The 18,759-nt window shown below is 47.4% G+C and overlaps 1 protein-coding gene across 1 annotated transcript in view; it reads left to right on the top strand.

The window, feature by feature from the left end:
* The window catches only part of LRRC7 (leucine rich repeat containing 7), a 379,972-nt gene that overhangs the window by 236,728 nt on the left and 124,485 nt on the right, over window positions 1-18,759 (top strand). The window contains exons 10-11 of the mRNA XM_084637479.1: window positions 10,111-10,255; window positions 13,201-13,273. Coding sequence (XP_084493605.1) covers window positions 10,111-10,255; window positions 13,201-13,273 — 218 coding nt within the window. The remainder of the gene's footprint in view (window positions 1-10,110; window positions 10,256-13,200; window positions 13,274-18,759) is intronic.

Genomic DNA, 18,759 nt, shown 5'->3' with positions numbered 1-18,759 from the left:
TTAACACAATAAAAGATTTAAACACATCTCTGTCTTACTTTTAGGCTTACGCAGGCATAGCTAACCTCAAGCATAGCTAATCACAGACACCCCTACCTCTGAGGAGTGGGCTTCAGACTGCTCCCCAGCAGTTTCTGCCTCACTCTTTGCCTGTTCTTCAGGGGCTGCCCCTTTATGTACCCCAGAGTTTTGTTTCACATTTTCACATTTTCCCACCTGGATTCCCCCTCCTGTAGCTCAGCATGGTCCGAGGTAAAACTTAAAAAATGAGTGACACATACATTCTCCTTTCTTCTTATGTGGCATCTCCGTTACTGGAGGTTTGCAACCATAGTAGACATTCTGTACAATCGTCTGCTAATCTCTTTATGGACAAATAATCCTTTTGATCCACCCAGGATTCCACATTGTCCACCCAAGATCTTCTTTTTCTTCTTCAAGTTCTTGCTCATGTCGATTCCATTCTAGGTGTGCATGTGCCCACATGTGGGGCTGTCGGAGATTTTTGCCTTAGTGGTATCCGCAGGGCCGGCTGTGGTGCCCCCTTGAGTGCTGCGCTCATGCATCGGTATATTAGGCACCATCGGCCCTATGCCCTCTCAGTTCCTTCTTACTGCCCATTGTAGTTAGTTGGAGCTCCTTTCCGTGCGTATCAAGGGCTAGCAGTTTCGTCTCTTCTGACTTCGAGCCTTAGGGCCTCGTAAATAGTTGTTTATAGTAGTTAGTGTTAAGTAGATGTTAAGTGTGGTTAGGAGTTAGAAGTTAAAATCCCAGAAGAGACTTTGCTCCAGGCGGGGCATGCCCCGGTCTCTGAGATTTAAGCCCTGCGTAGACTGTAACAGGCCTATGCCTGTAAGTGACCCTCACAGCAGCTGCCTCAAGTGCTTGGGGGAAATCACATGTGAAGGACAAGTGTTGTGTTTGTAAAAATTTCAGACCCAGGACTCAGAAAGAGCGGGATATTCGTTTGCGGGGTCTCCTTATGGAGGCTGCCATTCGTCCAGCTTCTGAGCCATTCCACCAAGACTTGCCTAGTATGTTGGCCTTGGTGCACAGCACCCCTGTCACCGGTGCCCAGAAGGAAAACGAAGAAGCACTGCTTCCTGGCACCGAACAAGAAAGGCCATGGGGCATCAGGCAAAAGACCTAGTTCAGGCCTCCCTGCCACTCTGGAGGCACATGGACGTGCCTCCACGGTTGGGGCCCTTAGCTGCTTAAAGGATCCACCACCAACTCCCGGGAGTGGTAGGGACCCAAACTTCTAGTGGCATCGATGCCTTCCCAAGCTCCCCTGGTTCTGAGAGAGCAGAGGCCTCCCCCCTCATGTGCCACAGGAAACAGCAAAGGCTCCCTATGAGGGCAAGCCAGCTGCTAAGACCCCTCAGGGGGCAGTGGAGCACCACTGATCCCCTGAGACAAGACAGTGCTCTCCATCTTCGTGCTGCAGATCTCTGACGTCGCAGCCCAGATCCTCTGGGGCTTACCCTCAGTCACCAGCATTGCGATTGCAGTCCCCACAGTCTTGACGCGGATCGCCAAGGAGGAGATGCCAGTCTCCGTACTACCAGCTCCATTCACCCTCCCACCAGTTGTCGTCTTGGTGCAGATCTCGGTCCCCTGCCCCATGGGAGCACTCCCCGTTGTGATTCCAGTCCGCCTTGCCACTGGTCCCCTCGATACCAGCCCCGATCCTCTCACAGCAGACACTGGTCTCCAGCATCGATGCTCAGCAGGCAGTCACGGGGGTTGATGGTCCTGCCATGGTCACTGGAAGGGGATTCGTCTGGCATGGAAGGGCAGTTCAGCCCCTTACCAAGACCCCATTGGTGTGATTGGGCACCTGAGGATGCACCAACATCCACAGCGCTGCCTTGGCAGCACGGCCAGTGCAGTGGCCATATTGGAGTGCATGGGCATGCCGGTGAAGACGATGTCCCCTTCGCATTGCTCATCTGCTGCCACAGAGCAACAGCTGGCGTTACCGGCGGCATCGGGTTTGATGCAAGAGGCCCACTCAGAGGTCGGGGTAGAGGAGATAGTGTCCACCCCAAAACTCCCCCACTGGGGTTGATGCCTCCCCCGGCAGTACAGTCATTGTCATCATCCCCAGACGAGGCACTCATGGGACCCTCCTGGGCTAGCCCGCCTGACGATTTTAAAGAACACGAGGCCCTGCTTTGATGGGTGGCCAAGAACTTGGGCCTAGAGGTGGAGGAGATGGCCGAGCAGGCGGACACCTTGTTCAATGTCCTCTCAGCCGCTACCCTAGCATGTGTTGCATTACCGATGCATGACGGGGTCCTGAAAATTGCCAAGGCTCTCTGGCAAACTCTGTTGTCCATCCCTCCCACCTCCAAAAGGGCCAAAAAGAAATACTTCATCCCAACCAAGGTGTTCGAGAACCTTTATACCCACCCACCTCCGGGCTTGCTGGTTGTCTCTGCGGCCAACAAAAAGGACAAGCAGGGACACACTAGTTCAACTCCCAAAAACAAAGAGGCCAAAAGACTGGACCTTTTGGGGAGAAAAATTTATTCAACAGCCAGCCTGCAATTCTGGGTGGCAAACCATCAGGCCCTCTTGGGCAGGTACAATTTTATCTTATGTGACTCCCTTTGTAAGTTCAAGGAGTCCCTCCCTCAGGGTCTGGCCCAGGACTTCAGCACCCTGGTGGAGGAGGGCACCATGGTGACGAGGTGCTCCGTCCAGATCACGTGGGACTCAGCAGCTAGGGTGGTTGCGTTGGTAGTGGTCATGAGGCCCAGCTCCTGGCTTCAGACCACCAGCCTGTCCCAAGATATGCAGACCTCTATGCAGGACCTCCTATTTAATGGGAATGCTCTCTTTTTGGAGCAGACTGGTGTGAGGCTGCATGGGTTAAAGGACTTGGGCCACCCTTCGCTTGCTGGGCATGTATATGCTGCAGTCTGAATGGAAGCACTTCCGGCTGCCCCCGCCACCAAGGCCTTGTCAGCCTTGTTAGGGGTCTGCAAGGAGAAGGGATAGAAATATGAGCTTCAGTTGTCACTGCCTTTCCTTCACCCGCATAGCCCAGCCCGGCAAAACATCCCAGCGGCCAGAAGCGCTCATTTTGAAGGTATGCTCGAGAGCGACACCCCAGTCAATTCCCCGGATCCATCTTGTTCTTTCCTCGACGGTCTTCGTCCCCACCATTCGGCCTGGTCTTGGGTCACTTTGGACTGCTGGGTGATGGACATAGTATCCCGGGGCTATACCCTGAAATTTTTGACCTCCCCACCTTCCCCATCCTTCTTCAGGGTCCCTTCTCATGAGCAACTCCTTGTCCAAGAGGTCGAGAACTTCCTGCACCTGGGGCGGTGGAGGAGGTCCCTCGGAACATGAAGAGAAAAGGGTTATATTTCCTCTACTTCCTAATCCCGAAGGCAAAAGGGGGCCTCACACCCATTCTGGACCTGTGTCACCTCAACAAGTCTCTCAGAAAGTTTAAAGTTTTGCATGGTCCCTCTGGCCTTCATCATCCCCTCCCTGGATCCGGTACACTTCCCTTGACTTGAAGGATGCTTAATTCCATATTCCAAGGTCACAGATGTTTCCTCCGGTTCATAGTGGGCGGATGCCATTTTCAATTCACAGCGCTGCCTTTTGGCCTCTCATCAGTCCTGAGGGTGTTCACAAAATGTATGGCGCCAGTGGCTGCTTACCTGAAACGTCTGGCTCATCAAAGGGAGGTCTCAGGCACAAGTGCAGAGGAAACTCGATCTGTTGCGTTGCACCTGCTGCGACCTGGGATTGTTAATAAACAAGAAAAAATCCACCTTTAATGCTGGTCCAGCTAATAGAATTCATTGGGATGGTTCTCGACTCCACACAAGCGAGAGCCTTCCTTCCAGAAGTGTGGTTTTAGGCCATGTTGGACCTGATCTCCTATGTAAAGAACCACCTGCTCACCATGGCTCACACCTGCCTGTGGTGGTTGGGCCACATGACCACGTGTACATACATGATCAGCCATGCTCAGCTCCATCTCTGGCCTCTGTAAGCATGGCTACATCCTCAACAGGCACAACCTAGACTGGAAATCAGGGTGCTGGACCACATCAGGTCATTCCTGGATTGGTGGTTGGACCCCAGGTTGGTGTTGGAGGGAGTCCCCTTCGCAATCCCGTCTCCGTCACTGACCCTGGTCTCTGATGCTTCGGACCTGGTCTGGGGAGTGCACCTCGACGAGATAAGCACCCAGGGATGTTGGTTGTGGGACGATCTGGCCCTCCACAGCTCAGAGCGGTTTGCCGGGTCTGTCAGGCTTTCTTGCCCCTTCTGAAGGGCAAAGAGGTTCAGATCCTGACAGGCAATACTACCGCGATGTATTACATCAACAGGCAAGGCAGTGCCAGGTCTTCGGCCCTTTGTCAAGAAGCTGTCTTCCTTTGGGGTTTTTTGTGTGATATGCCATTAATATGATATGTGCACACCTGCCTGAAATCAGAAATGTCTTAGAAGATCACCTCAGCAGGACTTTCTCGTCTCACCACGAGTGGTCGCTCCATCCGAGGCAGTCAGCATAATCTTCCAGAGGTGGGGGACACCCAGGTGGACTTATTCGCGTCCAGACAGAACAGAAAATGCCATGTGTTCTGTTCGATCCAGGGGATGGACAGGTGCTCCCTATCAGATGCCTTTCTCATTCCGTGGTCGGGGGCACTGATGTATGTCTTCCTGCCAGTACTGTTGATTACAGGGTCCTTGTGAAGATCAAGCAAGACAGAGCAAGAATTCTCCTAATAGCCCCTGCGTGGCCTTGCCAGCACTGGTTCAGCACGTTGCTGAGCTTTTTGCTAGCCATCCCACTGCAGCTGCCCCTCTGGCTGGATCTGCTGTCTTAGAACCACATCAGCCTTTTGGACCTGAACCTGGTGGCACTGCACTTGACAGCTGGGTTCCTGCATGGTTAAGCATAGACTAACGGGCATGCTTGGCCCATGTTCAGCAGATCTTACTGGGTAGCAGAAAACCCTCCACCAGAGTGATTTACCTGGCCAAATGGAAAAGGTTCACGTCCTGAGCCTAGAACAGCATATTCAGGCTGAGCAGGCCCGCTGCAGGAGATGCTGTATTATCTGCTGCACCTCAAACTCATAGAATCATAGAATATCAGGGTTGGAAGGGACCTCAGGAGGTCATCTAGTCTAACCCCCTGCTCAAAGCAGGACCGATCCCCAACTAAATCATCCCAGCCAGGGCTTTGTCAAGCCTGACCTTAAAAACTTCTAAGGAAGGAGATTCCACCACCTCCCTAGGTAATGCATTCCAGTGTTTCACCATCCTCCTAGTGAAAACGTTTTTCCTAATATCCAACCTAAATCTCCCCCACTGCAACTTGAGACCATTACTCCTTGTTCTGTCATCAGCTACCACTGAGAACAGTCTAGAGCCATCCTCTTTGGAACCCCCTTTCAGGAAGTTAAAAGCAGCTATCAAATCCCCCCTCATTCTTCTCTTCCGTAGACTAAACATCCCCAGTTCCCTCAGCCTCTCCTCATAAGTCATGTGTTCCAGCCCCCTAATCATTTTTGTTGCCCTCCGCTGGAGTCTTTCCAATTTTTCCACATCCTTCTTGTAGTGTGGGGCCCAAAACTGGACACACTACTCCAGATGAGGCCTCACCAGTGTCGAATAGAGGAGAACAATCACGTCCCTCGATCTGGGGCAATGTCCCTACTTATACATCCCAAAATGCCATTGGCCTTCTTGGCAACAAGGGCACACTGTTGACTCATATCCAGCTTCTCGTATGCTATAACACCTAGGTCCTTTTCTGCAGAACTGCTGCCGAGCCATTTGGTCCCTAGTCTGTAGCGGTGCATGGGATTCTTCTGTCCTAAGTGCAGGACTCTGCACTTGTCCTTGTTGAACTTCATCAGATTTCTTTTGGCCCAATCCTCCAATTTGTCTAGGTCCCTCTGTATGCTATCCCTACCCTCCAGCGTATTTACCTCTCCTCCCAGTTTAGTGTCATCTGCAAACTTGCTGGACTTTAGGGCCCATGAAGAACTCTTTAAAAAGGTGGCATCAAGCCTCCACCTCCAGGCAGAGGAGATGGAGGAGCCCTCGGACTCCCTGTTTAATGTGCTGTCCTCTTCGGCACCAGGCAGGGTAGCCTTGCCTCTCCATGAAGGGGTGGCAAAAATTTCAAATGCGCTGTGGCAAACACCGGCCTCCTTGGCCCCCATCTCTAAGAGGGCAGAAATCAAGTACTTTGTACCTGCCAAGGGACACGAGTACTTATACACCCACCCGGCGCCCAACTCCATGGTGGTCTAGTCGGTCAACCACAGGGAATGGCAGGGCCAGCCAGCCCCTACCCTGAAAAATAAAGATTCACGGAGGCTGGACTGTTTTGGAAGAAAAATTTATTCGTCCTCGAGCTTCCAGTTAGGAGTGGCAAAATACCAGGCTTTCCTGGGCTGGTATGAGTTCAATCTGTGCGGCTCCCTGCCCAAGTTCGAGGACTCCCTCCAGGAGCATGATAGGAAGGAGTTCAAATCGCTGGTGGAGGAGGGTACAGCAGCTGCCAGGGTTTTGGATGCAGCGGACACAGCCGTGCGGTCCATGGCCTCCGCAGTGTCCATGAGAAGGGTGTCATGGCTCCTGCTCTCTGGGCTGTCCAGTGAGGCGCAGACCTCCATGCAGGATCTCCTGTTTGACGGCAAAGCTCTGCTTGCGGAGCAAAGGGATACAAGGCTGCATGGCATGAAATACTCCCTCACGAACCTGCAGACTCTGGGTCTCTATGTTCCAGCTCCTGCTAAATCTAAGTTCAAGCTGCAGCAGACTCCCCCTCAGGCCACCCACCCGAAATACAAGGCCGCCCATAAGAAGTCATGGGACTATAAAAGGCGCCCTCAGAGGCAGTCTCGGCCTGCCCCCCAACATGGGTCCTCCAAGGGCAAGCAGGCAGGGAAAAGGCGTTTTTGACGGGATGCTCGGGGGCACCCTGCCACTTCTCATCAAGGATCCATCCTCAATAAAGCTTCCCTTCTCCAATTGGTTGTGTGCTTTCCTCCCAGAGTGGTCGCAGTTGACCTCGGACCGATGGGTCCTCAACAGCATCTCCCGGGGCTACAGCCTCCAGTTTACTTCCTCCCTGCCCAACCATCCCCCACCCCTGACCTCCTGTGGGAACCCTTGCATGAAGCTCTGCTTGAGCAGGAGGTGGAGCAGCTCCTGGGCCTAGGAGTACTGGAAGTGGTGCCCGGGGAGTTCAAAGGCAAGGGGTACTACTCCCGCTGTTTCCTTATCCCGAAGACCAAAGCAGGACTCAGGCCCATCCTGGACCTGCAAGGTCTGAACCAGTACATGGTGAAGCTCAAGTTCCACGTGGTCTCCCTGGCCTCCATCATCCCCTCCCTGGACTGGTACGCTGCCCTCGATCTGCAGGACATGTACTTCCACGTTCCACGCCCTGACCTCCGAGCCTCCATACACGGTTTTTCATAAGGACAAGGTCTAGCTCTGCCCATACCCTGCATTCCTCCCGAAGGTGGTCTCCGCCTATCACATGGGTCAGGACATTTTTCTGCCGGTCCTCTGCCCCAAGCCCCACGCATCCAGTGAGGAGTGCCATCTCCACACGCTTGATGTGTGATGGGCTCTGGCTTTCTACCTCGAGCTTTCTACAAAGCAGTTCAGAAAGTCCTCGCAACTGTTCATTGCCTCAGTTGAGCACATGAGGAGTCGTTTGATCTCCACTTAGCGGGTTTCCAACCGGATCACTTTGTGCATCCGTACCCGTTATGAGCTGGCGGGTATCCCCCCACCACTGATAGTGAAGGAGCACTCAACTTGTGCGCAGGCCTCGTCGGCTGCCTTCTTGGCCCACGTCCCCATCCAGGACATTTGTTGGGCCTCCACGTGGTCTTTGGTTCACACGTTCACCTCGCTCTATGTGATCATCTCCCAAACCAGGAATAACGCTGGGTTCAGCAGGGCTGTCCTCCATTCTGAGAATTTGTGAACTCCTACCCACCTCCAACAGATATAGCTTGGAATCACCTATTGTGGAATACACATGAGCAATCACTCGAAGAAGAAAAGACAGTTACCTTTTCCGTAACTGGTGTTCTTCAAGATGCGTTGCTCATGTCTATTCCACATCCCACCCTCCTTCCCCTCTGTCGGAGTTGTCTGGCAAGAAGGACCTGATGATGGGGGGAGTGTGCAGCTCCCCTTATACTCCCACCATGGAGGCGCCACTCCAGGGGCACTCCCCCCTACGGGTACTGCTAAGGGAAAAACTTCCGGCACCGGTGCACATGGCGAGCATGCCGGTTCCCGGCCAGTGGGAGCTGGGGGTGGGCAGTGCCTCCAGGCGAAAGCCATGGGCAGCTGCTTGCATGCCTCCACCTAGGAGCCGGACCTGCTGCTGGCTGCTTCTGGGGCACAGCGCAGTATGCGGTGCCAGGACAGGCAGCAAGCCTGCCTTAACATCCCCACTGCACCACTGACTAGGAGCCACCAGAGGTAAGCCCACGCCCCAATTCCTTACCCCAGCCCTGAGTTCCTCCCAAACCCTGAGTCCCTCATTCCTGTCCCCACCCCGAGCCCTGACCCCATCCCACATCCCAAACCCCTCATCCCCAGCTCCATTGCGTCATAGGCATCAACAATTTTCTTCAAGTGGGCCGCCAGAAAAAAAGTTTGAAAACCACTGCTGTAGATTATAACAGCACTTGAAAAAAAAAATTGCGTATAGCTCATGTTAATGTTACTGTGTTGCATTATCTCACAATAACTTGGCAATTATCTTGTTGCTACTGTAGGTCCACCTCTGCCTATTTTTTTCAATATGTTAATTCTACCTGCAAGTTTAATAGATATAAACTTAGGAAAAATCACAAGCTCTGCTTATGTTAATTTTTCCAGGTGCACTTTTGTGTGATGACTAATGTGCCAATGCTACGCTAGCAGAACAAAAATCATTTCCTTTCTAAATGTTTCATTTGATTTGTCAGATGTGATTCGTCATGGATACACCTTTAAAAGTATAGTTGGCATTTTTACCAGGGTTATAGCTTTTTAGAAAGTACTAACCTTCAATTTAGGCTACTAATGCTTTAATGTTAAACAGATTTTGAGAGAGATCCCAGAAAGCTACAGAATTCCTGAGGGTAACCAAATTGATCATTGATAGCATTGCTGCAGTTGAAACATTGTATTTGGGCAGTGAATTATTGGCTTTAAGATCCAGCCAGATTTTAAGTCAGCATCCATAACTGTATAAAATTTAGACCATATCGGCTTGACCCCTAAAAAGACTTATTCACGTATCTAGTCTCACATTGAGGTCAAGGACAACTGGGGCTGGTCTACACTGAAAACTTACACTGGCATGCTAGATCTGTCTGAGGTGTCAAAAATCCACATCTCTGGGAGATATAACTATGTCTATCTAACCTCCAGTGTAGACAGTGCTAGGTTGATAGAAGAATTCGTCTGTCAACCTAGCTTCCACCTCTTGGGGAGGTGGATTAGCTACAGTGATGGCAGAACCCCTGCTATTGCTGTAGTAAGTGTGTACGCTGAAGCCCTACAGTGGTGCAGCTACAGCATTTTAAGTGTAGACATACCCTTACATAAGTATAGACTGATTGTGTGAGTAAGAGTTCCTAGGATTGGTCCCTAGTTGAAGAACCAATGACCTTTTGTGGTTTTTATTTATTTATTTTTTGGGGAAAAAAAATTTGCAGAGTTGATCGGGCTGGTTCATCTAAACAACAAAAAACAAGCAATAGTTGATTTTCCAATTGCCTGGAATTATAGCAAATTTTAGAGGATTTTTAATGCTGATGACCACCATTTTATTAGACTTTATATAATCACATAATTTTTAGAAATAACATCAATTGTTTTCAACTTTCTCAGATGTCAGCCCTTCATTTTGTGGTTATCTGAACAGGGAAGCTCTCAAATCAGATTTATTTTATTGAAGCAACAGCAATCTGGGTAAAAATAAATGTTCAGATAGCAAAAGATAAGCCTGGGCTACTACTGTACATTTCTGTTAAGCATTAGAGATTCCTATGGAATGCATATCTGCTCAGCTAACCCTGTTTATACCATGTCGTTAAGTCTATAGGGAAGTTAAAACAGCTGGTGTACCTGGATATGTCAAAAAACAGGATAGAAACTGTTGACTTGGATGTATCAGGATGTGAAGCACTTGAAGATCTCCTATTGTCATCCAATGTGTTACAACAACTGCCAGATTCTCTAGGTGAGAAGAGTAGATGCTGATTGATAAGCTTTTAAATTTGTCGGTGTTGTTTATACCTCTGCAGCAGAGATGAGCCTGAGTTACCAAGCTAGAATCCAGACCCCCAAGTTCAAGAGTTGTTTAGAATTGGTGCTCTGGTTCAAATTGCAAAGACAGGATCAGGATCTGCATCGAAATACAAACTTCCCCCATGTCTGGAGGAACTGAGATCTGGTGTTTTAGTTCTGGATCATCTCTACTTTACAGTAAAGAAATATGTTATTGGTCAAGTTGCTCTGATGTAAATTTGATAGTGTGTATGACAGTCCATTTATATATACTATTTGCTTTAAAATCTAAGGGACAAATCCTGCTCTGTTACAATGGTGCAACAGAAACTGACACCAATGAGAATGCACCAGTATAAATGGGAGAAGACATGTGGTCAAAATATTTTATTTTCTGTTTGGTTTATATATAATTTCTAATGGAATTATTATTACTTCTGCAATTACAAATACTTACAAAACAAATATGTACATTCCTGTAAAGAATTGCTTTTTTGTTACTTTGCAATCTTACTTAATTTTCCACTATTTAAAAAAAGTTATCCACTGTTCAATCTAAAACATTTGTATTATTTTTATCAGAATATGCCATATACTTAGAATAATCTGATAATAGTGAAGGCCATATTACTAGACATGGTACGTAGATAGATGACATTCAAGCTGAGTCCTTTTTATCTAAGTGTGTTCATTTTCTATGCACAGTCAGCATCTTTATTTGGTATTATAAAGTTTAGACGTGTCAAATACAATTTAATTTTAAGTGCCAAATGCAAATATTGGGCCTCTGTTCAGCAAAGCACTTAAGCACATGCTTAACTTTCAACCCATGCTTAAGAGTTTAGCTGTATCAAGGCCATTTTCAGTTAAATATATGGAAATATTTTATCTTCATTAAAAATAAATTTTTATGTATGTAGTCATTTTGATTGTATTAGATTTTCATAATTTCTTTTCATGTCTTTCCCTGATTCAGCAAAGTACTTAAGCACATACCTAACTTGACTTCATTGGGACTATGCTTCCAAATAGGCAAATGCTTGCTGATTTGGTGTCTAAATCCACAGTTAATCATCTGAGACACTTTTGTTAGCTCTAAGTTTTGCTTTGAATATAAGATTACAAATGTATAATTTAAAAACCTTTGACACTGAAATTGAAATAAAATTTTAGGGACAAATCCTGATCTGTTTGCTAAATCCAAAATAGGCATGGAATTAATAACATTTCTCCAGTTCTATGCTGGTAATAGTTAAAACAGAATTTAGCATGTAGAAATTTGATTTGTAAAAGACTAATTAAAACAATTTGTTAATCACCCTACCACTGTGCACATAGCAACCATTATGCAAGTTGGTCTTCCAGTTAACTGAAAGAAAAGGAGCATTGCCCCTTTAAGAGCTCCTTGACAGCAGACTGGGAAAAGAGGGAAAGTTTATAGGATTAGACAGGAAGGGCAGGAAGCAGTTGGGGCCAGGTCAGAACAATGTCACTGTATTATCCTTTCTGCTGGAAGTGTGGTGGGATATTTACATGCAGCCACAGAAAAGCACTCGGTACCAGGATGGGACCAGCTGAAGCACCTTGAATGCTCTTTGGCAGCCTGGGAGCAGACACAGGATGCAAATATGGAAGGAATCTGTGGATATCTGGGAATCCAGCTAGGGTGGCGGGCAGGCAGCCAAGCATTTTCTGGTGACTCGCTGTGGCAGATGTCCAGTGCAGGTACCTGGTATGGAAGGAATATGGTTATCAAATAAAATAAATTGGACAAAGATTTGAAGTAAAGTATCCCTTTGAAGGATTTGAAGGAAAGCTAAATAAGGGGGTGCTGGGCCTCTCACATCTGCACCAACAGGGAACAGACACCCTCCTCCTTGCATTCATGAATATGCTACAGGAAATGCTCCCGCATTGGCCGTCCACTCTGGAAGAAAGATAGGAGGCCATGGATGGTTTAATTAGGTCACAACCTAAGTTCCCTCTAAGCTGCGCGGCAGCCTTCTTAGCACCGCACAGACATTCAGGGAACCAGTTTAACAAAAAACTCTTGTAAAATAGCAACCATTATGCAAGTTGGTCTTCCAGTTAACTGAAAGAAAAGGAGCATTGCCCCTTTAAGAGCTCCTTGACAGCAGACTGAGAAAAGAGGGAAAGTTTATAGGATTAGACAGGAAGGGCAGGAAGCCCTTGTTTTGTTGTTTGTTTGTCAGTCCATTACTCTTTTCTCTTAACTCCTGCTATTGTTGCCATCGGAATACAGGAGTTTCACATTCCCCATCTGTGAATGTAGACCCCAGTCCTGCATATATTTGTGTGTGTGCTTAACTTTAAGCACCTAAATAACTCCATTCATACTTGAAGTTAAGCATGTGCACATGTGCATTCAGGATTGGAGGTATAATGTGTATGCTGCAATAACTCCTTAATAGTACAATATGTACTTAGAACAGACTAAGTTCTGAGTACTTAATCTCAGGGCCTGATCAACTCCTAACAAAGTCAATGGAAAGACAGCAGTTTGATTATACCCTTAACATTTATGAAAGAAAATTGTGTGTATTTTCTGTAAACTAGCACAGATTCTCCTAAGGCACTGATTCAGGAAAGTACTTAAGCTTGTTCTTTAGTCACCCTTATTCAGGATAATATTTAAGCACATGTTTAACTTTAAGCACGTATTTTATTTCCATTAACTTCAATGGGACATAAGTATATACTTAGTGCTGTGCTGAATCAGGGTCTAAATGAATTTGGTATTAAACACCCTTGTTTATTTAAGGAAATAAACAAGTTATGGGAATATATGAAAAAATCATAACTAGAAATATTTTACTTTTCTATCACACCTCTCTACCCACATATCTGTCATTTAAAATACCTTTCTCTGTTTTGTAGGATTGTTGAAAAGGCTTACAACGCTAAAAGTAGATGACAATCAGCTTACAGTACTGCCCAATGCAATTGGAAAGTAAGTAGAAGAAACCTGCCTTGCTTTGCCATATGCATATTGTTTGAAAAATACAAAAGTAAGATAACCTACTGAAATGAGAACTAATTTAAGAATATGGGCCTAACTCTCATTTTATGTATGAAGTCAATGGAGTTGTGTTAGTGTATATAATCAGAAAATCACATGCCATTATCTGTTGTGTTTTCCATATACAAAGAGCAAAGATATATTTTCAGTCTAAATTATTTGTAGTTCAGATCAATAGAGCAACAAAACCAGAAAGAAAAAAAGTAAAGTCTTCTCTCAAGAAGTGTGTGTCTCTTCGGTGATGGCCTCCACTGAATTTTGAGAACAAAATGGTTGCCAAACTTTACACACACAAACATTGCTTATAATTTTTAAAGGAGTAGAACATATTGCATAAAACAAAAGGAATGACAGTTTCATAGGTACATATTGCACAATGTGGATAATACTGTGTAAATAATCTCATAACAGTGTTCTACAATAACTCTTTAACTCTGTAGTTGTATGAGAAGTTATTTGGGTCTTGATACAATATGGTCTGTCAGTTGTACTGGAGTTCATAGTGCTTTTTGATTTAGTCTTGGGTTTATTGTGGAGTTAAAGCTCAAATTCATTACAAAATTCAAGACAGATGTAAACCTCTCTCTAAAAGGGTGAAAAGATCTACCTACTTTTCAAATAGACCGCTATTGTGTGTGTCACAAATATAAAGGGAAGGGTAACCACCTTTCTGTATACATAACTATAAAATCCCCACATCAGTATCCTAGAGTTCAGAGTGGAGAAGGAACCTTGACATGCTGGCAGAGTGGTGGGATCAATCTGAGATTTTTTGGGGATCATTTTGAACCAGAAGCACAGTAGGATTTTAAAAGGACATTTTTTTCCCCTTTGGGCTGCTTGAAAGCAGGTTTTAAGCTGAAAGCAGTTAGAGGTTTTCTTTGTCTCTGCCTGGGGGCCAGAGCAGCAGGCATAACAAACGGGATCTTTCTTTTTGAGCTGGAGTTTTCTCTACCTAAAGGCAGGGTAGTTAACCTCCTGCAGGGAAATTCACAAGTTTTTCACAGACCTGAAGAGGTGTTTTTTTTTTTAAGCTAAGAGCAACTAGAGGGTTTTTCTGTCTATTTGCCTGGTGACAAAGGATTTTCTGTAGGCTGAGAATAGCTATCAGAGAACATAGGTATCACATTACAGCACAAAAATTTTACAAGCCAGGTTTGTTTTGTTTTGTTTTGTTGTTTTCTTTCTAACTCTCGGGTGTAAAGTTAGTTAAAAACAGAGAGGCTAACATGACAGAAACCAAGAAACATAACACAAACTGGAGTTAACCAGACTGGAGGCAGCGAAAGAGGCAGAAAAAGCCCTAGAGGCTGCCCACAGGAGAGAAATGGAGGTAAAGGAAAAAGAATGGAAGCATTCTGAGGAGGAAAAAGAGGCTGCCCACAGGAGAACTATGGAGGTAAAGGAAAAAGAGAGGAAGCATGTGAAGGAGGAAAAGGAAAAAGAGAGGAAGCATGCTGAGGAGGAAAAGGAAAAAGAGAGGAAGCATGCACTGGAGATGGAGAAGACAAAGGCTCAGCAGAATATACCAACAAACCCTAGCAATCCTTCTCCAGGTACCACTTCCCATCCCAGAAAGTTCCCCACCTACAAGGCAGGCGATGATACCGAGGCCTTCTTAGAAAACTTCGAAAGGGCCTGCCTTGGGTACCGCATCTCTACAGACCAATACATGATAGAGCTGAGGCCGCAGCTCAGTGGACCCTTAGCCGAGGTGGCGGCTGAAATGCCAAAGGAACACATGAACAAGTATGAACTGTTTAAAACCAAGGCGAGAGTCAGAATGGGGCTAACACCCGAGCATTCCCGTCGGCAGTTCAGAGCCCTAAGGTGGAAATAAGATGTGTCATTTACCTGGCATGCCTACCACATTGTGAAACATTGGGATGCCTGGATATCAGGATTAAGTGTTAAATCTCCAGAAGAGTTGCCCTTCCTAATGCAAATGGAGCAGTTCTTAGAGGGTGTTTCTGAGGAAATAGAAAGATACATCCTAGATGGGAAGCTCACAATTGTAACCGAGGTGGGGGAGATTGGAGCCAAATGGGTGGAGGTGGCAGAAAAGAAAAAAACTAGTAGCAGTTAGGGTGAATATCAGAAGAGGCAAACCGGAACAAAAGGGGTAGAGGGAGGAGAGAGGAACAATCCTGGTCGCAGTTGGAGCGGAGACCAGAAGGGACAACCTCCGACCTCACCCTAAAACCGGGGACAGCCCAAAGCCCCAACTACACACCAAGGAACACTCCAGACACCTTATCATCCTGCCACACCATTCTCCACCAATACACCTCACCCCAGTGACCCGTCAGCTGGACGATGTTTTAAATGTAACAAGACGGGGCATATAAAGGCCAACTGCCCCAAGAACCCCAACAGATTACAGTTTTATTGCCCTGGAATCACACCAGAGGTCCTCAGGCCCAGATGCCTTCCAGATACCCTCGGAGTGGAGGGAAACTGTGAGTGTGGGCAGGAAGAAGGTCACCGCGTGGAGGGACACTGGAGCACAAGTGTCGGCTATCCATGCTTCCTTAGTGGACCCCAATTTAATTGACACAGAGATCCAAGTGACAATTCAACCCTTCAAGTCAAACTCTTTTGACTAGCCTACAGCCAAGTTGCTGGTCCAGGACAAGGGCTGGTCAGGAACATGGAGTTTTGCAGTCTATGATGATTATCCCATCCCCATGCTGTTGGGGGAAGACTTGGCCAATCATGTGAAGCTAGCCAAGAGGGCGGGAATGATCACCCGCAGCCAGGCTAAGCAAGCCGTCCCACCTAGCTCTGTTCTGGAAACTTCTACCAGGACCCGGTCAGAGGTGGTGAACCCGGACCCCACGCCAACGTCTGCAACAGCAGTAGTGGATACAGTCCCAGAGACCCAGAAAGAGCCAGTCCCAGAACCGGAACCGGCAGCAGCCGATAACCCTACACAAGAGGCTCAGCCGGAACCTGAACCCCAACATAGTGCACCAGCAGAGAGCTGTTCACAGTCAACGGAAACAGCCCTATCACCTGCATTGCCTCCAGGGGGACCAAGCCTAGGTCCACAATCCAATGAGGAATTGATGTCTCCAGCATCAAGAGAACAGTTCGAGACCGAATAGGAAGCAGATGAAAGCCTCCGGAGAGCTTAGATGGCCGTACGGAGCAACCCGATCCAGGTTTGTTGTAGAAAGAGGACTTTTATACAAGGAAACTCTTTCTGTTGGACACCAGGAAGACTGGCATCCTCAGAGACAGTTGGTAGTTCCAACTAAGTACCAGATAAAGCTCTTGAGCTTATCCCACGATCATCCTAGTGGCAATGCTGGGGTGAACGCTGGGGTGAACAGGACCAAAGACCATTTGGGGAGGTCATTCCACTGGGAGGGAATGGGCAAGGATGTTTCTATCTACGTCCGGTCTTGTGAGGTATGCCAGAGAGTGGGAAAACCCCAAGACCAGGTCAAAGCCCCTCTCCAGCCACTCCCCATCATTAAGGTTCCATTTCAGCAAGTAGCTGTGGATATTCTGGGTCCTTTTCCAAAAAAGACACCCAGAGGAAAGCAGTACATCCTGACTTTCATGGATTTTGCCACCTGATGGCCGGAAGCAGTAGCTCTAAGCAACACCAGGGCTAAAAGTGTGTGCCAGGCACTAACAGACATTTTTGCCAGGGTAGGTTGGCCCTCCAACATCCTCACAGATTCAGGAACTAATTTCCTGGCAGGAACTATGGAAAGCCTTTGGGAAGCTCATGGGGTGAATCACTTGGTTGCCACCCCTTACCATCATCAAACAAATGGCCTGGTGGAGAAATTTAATGGAACTTTGGGGGCCATGATACGTAAATTCGTAAATGAGCACTCCAGTGATTGGGACCTAGTGTTGCAGCAGTTGCTCTTTGCCTACAGAGCTGTATCACATCCCAGTTTAGGGTTTTCACCATCTGAACTTGTATATGGCCGTGAGGTTAAGGGGCCATTACAGTTGGTGAAGCAGCAATGGGAGGGGTTTACACCTTCTCCAGGAACTAACATTCTGGACTTTGTAACCAACCTACAAAACACCCTCCGAACCTCTTTAGCCCTTGCTAAAGAAAACCTACAGGATGCTCAAAAAGAGCAAAAAGCCTGGTATGATAAACAAGCCAGAGAGTGTTCCTTTAAAGTGGGGACCAGGTCATGGTCTTGAAGGCGCTCCAGGCCCATAAAATGGAAGTGTCGTGGGAAGGGCCATTCACGGTCCAGGAGCACCTGGGAGCAGTTCATTATCTCCTAGCATTCCCCACCTCCAACCGAAAGCCTAAGGTGTACCATATTAATTCTCTAAAGCCCTTTTATTCCAGAGAATTAAAGGTTTGTCACTTTACAGCCCAGGGAGGAGATGACGCTGAGTGGCCTGAAGGTGTCGACTACGAAGGGAAAAGTGATGGTGGCGTGGAAGAGGTGAACCTCTCCATGATCCTTGGGCGTATGCAGCGACAGCAGATCAAGGAGCTGTGCACTAGCTATGCGCCAATGTTCTCAGCCACCCCAGGACTGACTGAATGGACATACCACTCCATTGACACAGGCAATGCTCACCCAATTAAAGCCCAACCTTACCGGGTGTCTCCTCAAGCTAAAACCGCTATAGAATGGGAGATCCAGGATATGCTACAGATGGGTGTAATCCGCCCCTCAGGCAGTGCATGGGCATCTCCAGTGGTTCTAGTTCCCAAACCAAATGGGGAGATACGTTTTTGCATGGACTACCGTAAGCTAAATGCTGTGACTCGCCCAGACAACCATCCAATGCCACGCACAGATGAACTATTGGAGAAACTGGGACGGGCCCAGTTCATCTCTACCTTGGACTTAACCAAAGGGTACTGGCAGGTACCGCTAGATGAATCCGCCAAGGAAAGGTCAGCCTTCATCACACATGTCGAGCTGTATGAATTTAATGTGCTCCCTTTCAGGCTGCGGAATGCACCCACCACCTTCCAAAGACTTGTAGATGGTCTCTCCTAGTGGGATTGGGAGAATATGCAGTCACCTACCTTGACGATGTGGCCATATTTTCGGATTCCTGGGCAGAACACCTGGAACATCTACAAAAAGTCTTCGACCGCATTAGGGAGGCAGGACTAACTGTTAAGGCTAAGAAGTGTCAGATAGGCCTCAACAGAGTGACTTACTTTGGACACCAGGTGGGTCAAGGAACTATCAACCCCCTACAGGCCAAAGTGGATGCTATCCAAAAGTGGCCTGTCCCAAAGTCAAAGAAACAGGTCCAATCCTTCTTAGGCTTGGCCGGATATCACAGGCGATTTGTACTGCAATACAGCCAAATCGCCGCCCCACTGACAGACCGAACCAAAAAGAAACAGCCAAATGCCGTTCAGTGGACCGAAGAGAGTCAGAAGGTCTTTAACCAGCTTAAAGTGACAC

The sequence above is a fragment of the Lepidochelys olivacea genome, assembly GCF_965140295.1.
Source record: "Lepidochelys olivacea isolate rLepOli2 genome assembly, chromosome: 8".
Classification (NCBI taxonomy): Eukaryota; Metazoa; Chordata; order Testudines; family Cheloniidae; genus Lepidochelys; species Lepidochelys olivacea.
The sequence above is the reverse complement of the archived record's forward strand: the minus strand, read 5'-3'. Positions and strand labels throughout refer to the sequence as shown.